The following is a 4,241-nucleotide window of genomic DNA, read 5'->3' on the forward strand; positions in this document are numbered from 1 at the left end:
ACATATTGGCTGGAGTTGAGACATGAATATTCAGGTGTGGTCTATCCCTCAAATCCCCAACATGTTTTAGATAATGAAATCCCCAAGTGATTTCTGAAAAAAAAAATTACTGCAACATGCTGAAATATTCAGAACACTTGAAACCCTGCAATATCTACAACTTTGTAAACATATTTGCCATAATTGAGAAATAGATAAATATATAGGTGGGGTGTATCCCACAAAGGCTCACACCCCAATTAATTTTTAAACAAATTAGTGTTTCAAGCACTCTAAAAATGTCAGCATGTTGCAGGGGGTGTTTTTCCCCCTCGAGGAAATGGCCTGTTTTTTTCTCGAACATGTAAAAGATTTGCACATCAATAATTTTCATACACAACACAACAAGGCTAGACCGGCCTCGCGTAGAGGATCCCAAGGAACGAAGCTACGACTAACTTAGAAACCTAAGAGACTAAGCGACTAACTCGACACCATGAGGAGGGAAGGCCGCCATCCAATAATTAGATTTTTTTAAAGCAATTGATAACATAATTAATATATAATATATTATTTTATAAATATGCAAATTCAAATTTAACATAGAGAAATCAAAAAATAACAAATTAAACTCTAACTAGTACGAGTACTATTTCATAATCATATGTATTCCTTTCTCAACTTCAATTGATCGAATTCAAACTTTGTAAAGTAATGTATCTATATTGATTTAACATAAACTACTTTTATTTTTTCCATAACTACATGATATACAAAAGCTGAGTGAACCAAAAAAAAAAAAGATATACACCTCCTATTACTATTTACATCAGACACCCACTGTAACAAAATCTAGAACGCACAGTTATCTTCCTCAAAATCTCCAAACTGCAAACTTGCAGAGTTCACCCCTTGTTTGGACCTTTATCAGGAAAAACAAATGACGACAATAATGGTCACGGGCCAATAAAAGAAACAAAACCAAAACCAAAAAAACAATCCGAATTGGCGTCGGACAAACCACTGCAGTGCACTGCATGCAGTCTCCCCCAAATGTTGAGGAAACAGTCCATCCATCTGTCACTCCATTCATTCCAGGCCACTGGATTTCTGAATCAGAGAGACCGAAATCGGTGGGCTCTCGCACTGTCGCCATCCGCTTGCGGCAATGGCGCGTCCACAGATTGTATGCGTACCGATCGCCACCTTATTTATAAGTGCTTCTTCTTCTTCCTAGCTGCTGCAGGAGATTGCACGAGCTTAATCTGTTAATCAGCTTCCATTTCTACTCAGCTTAGCTGCGTAGCTGCTGTTGTGTTCTGTGTGTGTTCGTCGTCGTGGTTGCTGTGCTTTTCTTGTTCGGTTTGCAAGATGGACGCGCCGTCGACGTCTCCTGCCGTGGTGGCGCGGGAGGTGGAGCGGTGGCGGTGGGCCGGCGCCGCCGGTTTCGGCGCCGCGGCGCGTGGCTTCGCGTGCAGGGTGCTCTGCGCCGTCGCCACCTGCGTCTTCGCCGCAGGTGCGTCGCTCACGATGGCTTCCTTCTCCCCGGCCGCCGCGAGGACGACGACGGCGCGCGCGCGCGCGCCACTGGTCGTCGTCGTTGATTGGTTCTTGGCGCTTACTACGAGTGCGTGCGTGTGTGCAGTGGGGTCGCTGGTCGGGGCGGTGACGGGGTGCGTGATCGGGCTGGCGACGGAGAGCGGAATGCTGCGCGGCGCCGGCATCGGCGCCATCTCCGGCGCCGTCTTCTCCATCGAGGTCGCCGAGTCGTCGCGCGACCTCTGGCACTCCAGCGACTCCGGCGTCTGGTGCCTCGTCTACATGGTACGCACACCATTGCTTCTCACTCTTCCACTCACTCATGAGCAGTAGCACCACCAGCTGATTCCTTCCTCTGATCATCTCGAAGCATTTCCGGATCGTACTCGGAAACGCAAGAGCAAGATTCAGACGAATCCTCTGTTACTCGCATTTTCAAACTGTAATGGGGAAATCCAATCCATCCTAACTCATAATTTATCTGAAATTCTTTATGAGCGAAGGCAACTGGTCTGAATTCGATGACCTGCTCATGTTCGAGAGGTCATGGTAAGGGTATGAATAACTGTAAACCCGTCCAATTAAACACACCTGCTTTCGCTTTCAGAGCTTATTTGAGCTTTGATGCTGATAGGAATTAGGTGTGCCCCGAGCTTTCCATGGGCAGGTTTTGATGCTAATCTTGTAATCCAAAAACAAATCAAACATCTTTTTTTTTTAAAAAAAAGGATCATCACTTGGCATATCAAATTCACCTAAAAATACTGAGTACACGGTACACAGAACTGAACATTTCTTGCTGCATTTCGTGAGACCCAAAATGCCCCAGAAATCCACAGTTGAATTTTGACAGTGTTTGCACTGAATGACTGTGCACGCAGGTGGACATCATCTCCAGCCTCCTCAGCGGTAGATTGGTGCGGGAGAAAGTGGGTCCCGCTGTTCAGAGCGCGGTTCAGAGTCAGGTAATCACTCACCCTCAGCTCAAATGCTCCGAGTTATGGCTCGCCCATGCTCTGATTAAATTCGCCCATGAAAGATCATTCGCATGGAGATGGAGGCCACCATCACACATGCGTTCTCTTGCCCTACCACTCTCTCTTCTTCCAATCAGTTAAGCCGACACAGTGCAGATACGTAGTATGACAGTAATAGTAGCATTTGTTAGCCTGAATCTGAGAAGAAGAAAAAAATGACGTCCATGTTGAATTGTTTTTGAGTGTCAGTTGGTTCATGCATTGCCCAGAAGCCAACCATGCTGCTCATCTAATGCAACCATTTTCTTCTTGGAGAAGTAATTAATGGCCTGCTCCCCTTAGTAACATGCTCCTGCTGATAGTATTAGTATGGATCACTCACTCTAGTCGGTGATGATCTCATCGCCCACAAGTGAAAGAAAGAAAGAAAGAAAGAAACTTTCTTTGTGTGAGAATTCAGAAAGATACTTGCACCAGTGGCTAATCATTGCAATTAACTAACACTAATGTTGATGTCGTTTTTGTGGCGTCTCTTTTCTATTCTGAAGTGGTTCAGTTTGACGTAACAATCTGATCACATAGGATTTTTTTAAAAAAAAAATGAAGAGAAAGGATATTGTTTTTTCTGTCTGTTTCGCTGTCAGAATTCACTGCAGCTTGTAACCTTCGTCAGATTGTTTATCTGAATGCCACGTACGCTTATGCAGATAAGCGCGATCAGCTCGCCGTTCGCCGAGACCAGCGACCTGTTCGAGACCGGCGGCACCAAGGGCGTGCCGGCGGACACGCTCCGCCGGCTGCCGGCGGTCAAGATCACCGGCGACAGCGCCGTCGACTCCGCCGGCGAGGCCGTCTGCTGCTCCGTGTGCCTCCAGGACTTCCGCGCCGGCGAGATGGCGCGGCGGCTGCCGGGCTGCCGGCACTTGTTCCACGTGGCGTGCATCGACTGCTGGCTGGTGAGGCACGGCTCCTGCCCGCTGTGCCGGCGAGACATCTGATCCCATCTCATCTGATCATGATGATCAAGATCAGCTCGTCGTCGTAATCCGATCCGGACGCGGCGATCAACGGATTAAGTACATAGGTTGGTGGTGTGTAGGAGTGTAGAACTACTGCATCCTGATGCCCGTAAGGGGAGGGGTGTGATCAACGGATTGCAGTCGCATGCCGATGGCCGGTGCAAGAATGAGTAATACGTTTTCGATACTTTCTCCAAAACAGTAAAATTACTCGATAACGACGTGTGTATCCAACTAGCAATCGCTTTGACGAGATGAATGAACTGAGCAAGAATTGTGGGTGCTGGGTACAAGCCAAAAAGAAAAAAGAAATGGCTTTTTTAATATTTTTGAAAAGCATATTGAGATAGTACAATTTTAATGTAAAATTCTAATATCTCATGGTACATTGTACCTCAAGATACTAATTTTTTATGCTGAAAAATATGGTACCTTGAGCTACTTTTTCTGTGTTAAAAAAGCTCAAAAAGAAAGTTGCTTCAGAGATGGGCTGTAATCTTGTAATCAGTAAGAGATTTGCTCTGGTCCAACAAAAAGTACCTCGAGATGCCGATATCTCACGGTACTAAATCGTTTCCCACCATTAAACCTAGCTGAAAAGAATAAGAATGGTTAGATCCAACGATCATTAATGATTTAGTACTGTGAGATACCATTAACTCGAGTTATTTTTATTGCATGGGAGCAAATCTCGAAAAAAAAAAACCTTGCTCACATACTGAACTCT

The 4,241-nt window shown here is 45.6% G+C and overlaps 1 protein-coding gene across 1 annotated transcript; it reads left to right on the forward strand.

Annotated features, from left to right (window-relative positions):
* The first annotated feature begins 844 nt into the window (after positions 1-844).
* On the forward strand, positions 845-3,858 carry LOC102722249 (NEP1-interacting protein-like 1). The gene is made up of 5 exons (XM_040528227.1): positions 845-1,165; positions 1,273-1,495; positions 1,625-1,803; positions 2,400-2,483; positions 3,203-3,858. The coding sequence occupies exons 1-5, from the start codon at positions 1,148-1,150 to the stop codon at positions 3,491-3,493; spliced, it is 795 nt and encodes a 264-aa protein (XP_040384161.1). The 5' UTR covers positions 845-1,147; the 3' UTR covers positions 3,494-3,858.
* Positions 3,859-4,241: the final 383 nt, after the last annotated feature.

Source organism: Oryza brachyantha, chromosome 10 (genome assembly GCF_000231095.2).
Source record: "Oryza brachyantha chromosome 10, ObraRS2, whole genome shotgun sequence".
NCBI lineage: Eukaryota > Viridiplantae > Streptophyta > Magnoliopsida > Poales > Poaceae > Oryza > Oryza brachyantha.

Bases quoted from the DNA above. Each gene is read 5' to 3' on its own strand.
- LOC102722249 (XM_040528227.1), top strand. The intron at 1,496-1,624 runs GTGCGTCGCTCA...GCGTGTGTGCAG, and splicing joins CACCTGCGTCTTCGCCGCAG to TGGGGTCGCTGGTCGGGGCG. The intron at 1,804-2,399 runs GTACGCACACCA...CTGTGCACGCAG, and splicing joins TCTGGTGCCTCGTCTACATG to GTGGACATCATCTCCAGCCT.